At 40.2% G+C, this 2923-nt stretch overlaps 1 protein-coding gene across 1 annotated transcript; it reads left to right on the top strand.

Moving 5' to 3' along the window:
- Positions 1–293: 293 nt before the first annotated feature.
- On the top strand, positions 294–1801 carry LOC148045802 (uncharacterized; the record flags this gene model as incomplete). The annotated part of the gene is made up of 2 exons (XM_087714366.1): positions 294–980; positions 1781–1801. Coding segments are annotated over 2 exons (708 nt in total), but the record flags the coding sequence as incomplete, so codon positions are not given.
- Between the last annotated feature and the right edge of the window lie 1122 nt (positions 1802–2923).

Below are 2923 nucleotides of genomic sequence, written 5' to 3'. Positions count from 1 at the left end.
GTGGAGGATAGGTGTTATGTGGGTGAAACGAGGTGCACCCACGATCGCTCGCGTGGCCGCATTCTGGACTAGCTGAAGTCGCTGAATACTTTTCAAGGGCAGACCCATGTAGAGCACATTGCAGTACTCCAGCCTAGAGGTCACAAAGGCACGAGTGACTGTTGTGAGAGCCTCCCGGTTCAGGTAGGGGTGCAACTGGTGCACCAGGCGAACCTGGGCAAATGCCCCCCTGGTCACAGCTGACAAATGGTGTTCAAAAGTCAGCTGTGGATCCAGGAGGAAATAAATGGAAAACCAAAGCTTTGCATGGACAGCACTTGAAAAACATTGAAGGAAAATGTGATGACAACTTGACATGGACATGGCTTAAGATGGGAACTATCAAGAAAGAAATGGAAGGTTTAATACTGGCAGCTCAAGAACAAGCACTACAAACTAATGCCATGAAAGCGAAGATACAAAAATCCACTGACAACCCAAACTGCCGACTTTGCAATAACAAAGTCGAAACTGTTTCACATTTAATATGTGAATGCAGCAAATTTGCACAAACTGATTACAAAGCTAGACACGACCGAGTTGCTAAATTAATCCACTCGTCATTATGTAAAAAATATGATTTACCTGTATCCAGAAAGTCATGGGAGCATAAAATGGAAAAAGTTATCGAAAAAGAGAAGGTGAAGATTTTGTGGGGCTTTCAAATACAAATGGTTCGTCCTTTGGAGCACAACATACCAGATGTCATGATTGTACAGGGCCAAAGTGTACAGTTTATTGATATCGCTGTTCCTGGAGATACCAGAATCGAAGAAAAAGAACTAGAAAAAACAATGAAATATCGTGACCTGGCCATCGAAACTACATGGCTATGGATGACGCATGTAACAGTGATACGCATTGTCATTGGGGAACTTGGCACCATGTCCAAGAATTTTACAAGATACATCCCCAAATTACAGCTTCCTGCAATAACACCAGTGGAACTGCAAAAAACTGGGCTACTCGGAACATCTTATATTTTAAGAAGGTACTTGGTTGATACCTAGGACGCTGGCAGCAAACCATATCAACCATTAGCACCAGTCACTGGTATTTGTAATGCATTTTTGAATGTTCAGATGACTGAGTTTCATGTTTAATGAATAAAGATTATAATAATAATAATATCTTTAACACTCTTGAAGAACATTTGCTTACCATAAGTCTTTGGGAAGGATTTGATACTGTAAGTAAAATACCAAATTCAATTTAAACATCTGGCTGACTATGTGACTCATCATCATAATAAAAACATTATTCAGGAGATAAATATGTTTATACATACAGATTACATTCACGTACCTAACATTTTAAAATTAGCCTTTGCTATGATTTGAATCTAAATATACATTTAAAGTGTGCTTTTATCTAAACAGCAAATGTATTGTGCAACATGTAATTCTCTTCCCTCCCCCCAAACAGCCCATTTAAAAGGATACCTGTTCTCTCTTTTATCTCTACAATGTCCATAAAGCCAGTCATGTTCAGATATCTATTCAGCCAAGGATTAAAACCAATTGTACCAATCACACTCCATACCAATATTTGAAATTCCTATAACAAGAGTTTTTAAGCACATCAACCCCCCCTTTACTTCAAAACCATAATCACTTAGAATACTGAACTTCTGGAGAGGTTCACGTGTTGTTTAAACAGAAGATTAAAAGATTAATGCTTCCAATTTCCTATCTTTACTTTCAATGTTTGCGTATTTTTTAAAATTCTGATTGTATTCTAGGCAGCTCAGAAAAATAGGTGAGAGCTCTGGGCAAGTGTGAGTCGACAAGTTGAAATAGGCACCTTCTTTTTCTGTGAAAAGATATCTGTGTAAAAAAAAGTGCTTGAAAGGTAAATTCACTGAAGGAAATGGATGTGATGTTTATGCTAATGTTGGAGCCTTGACTTTAATTTCTGTTGTAATTTTGGGCAAGTCATCTAGGTTGATGGTCTTCCTCTGCCCAGTTGGAGAAGGAGGGGGAAGGAGAACTTCTCGTGGTCTCAGGTTCAGCAAATTTTGGATGTAAGATTAGATTAACAGAGTTGGAAGAGTCCTTGTAGAACATCTAGTTCAACCCCCTGCCCAAGCAGGACACTCTATACCATTTCTGACAAATGGCAGTCCAGTCTCTTCTTGAAAGCCTCCAATGATGAAGCTCCCACAACTGCCAAAGGCAAGCTCTTTCCTTGTTTGATTGTTCTCACTGTCAGTGTTTACTATATTTGTCAGTGTTTACTACATTGAGTTGTTTTGATGAACAACTCATGATAGGCTTGTTTTGCCCTATCTCTCAGTCAGCCTATATCACAGGGTTGGTTAAAGGTATGATTGTGGTGGGGAGCTGTAATGGCATGTACAAATGGATTGGGAGACAGGAGGAAGGATCACAAATTAGAGAATCTGCATTTATATAGCAATAGCACTTATACTTATATACCCCATTCACAGTGCTTTACAGCCCTCTCTAAGTGGTTTACAGAGTCAGCATATTGCTCCCAACAATCTGGGTCCTCATTTTACCCACCTTGGAAGGATGGAAGGCTGAGTCCACCTTAGCCAGTGAGGATTGAACTGCTGAACTTTAGCCAGAAATCAGAGGAAATAGCCTGCAGTACTGCATTCTAACCACTGCACCACCAAGGCTCATATCACACGAAAAGTGTTGCAGAAGGGAACTTTCTAAGTTCTCTGGAAAGTAAAAGGGAAAGGAAGGGAGAAAAACTTTAAGCCTTGCAGCAAGGGTGGGTTCTGGCAGGCATTACTGCTGGTTCGCTTGTGGGTGCATCGAACTGCTCCGAACCAGTAGGAACCCACCATTGCCTTGCAAGATTGATATTCATGTTAGGATAGATAGGAAGCACAGGCATGAGGACTAATAGTATA

The sequence above is a fragment of the Thamnophis sirtalis genome, unplaced genomic scaffold (genome assembly GCF_051295495.1).
Source record: "Thamnophis sirtalis isolate CommonGarterSnake01/CBP01778 unplaced genomic scaffold, rThaSir2_p1.2 scaffold_4, whole genome shotgun sequence".
NCBI lineage: Eukaryota > Metazoa > Chordata > Lepidosauria > Squamata > Natricidae > Thamnophis > Thamnophis sirtalis.
This window is presented reverse-complemented; position numbering and strand designations above follow the sequence as displayed.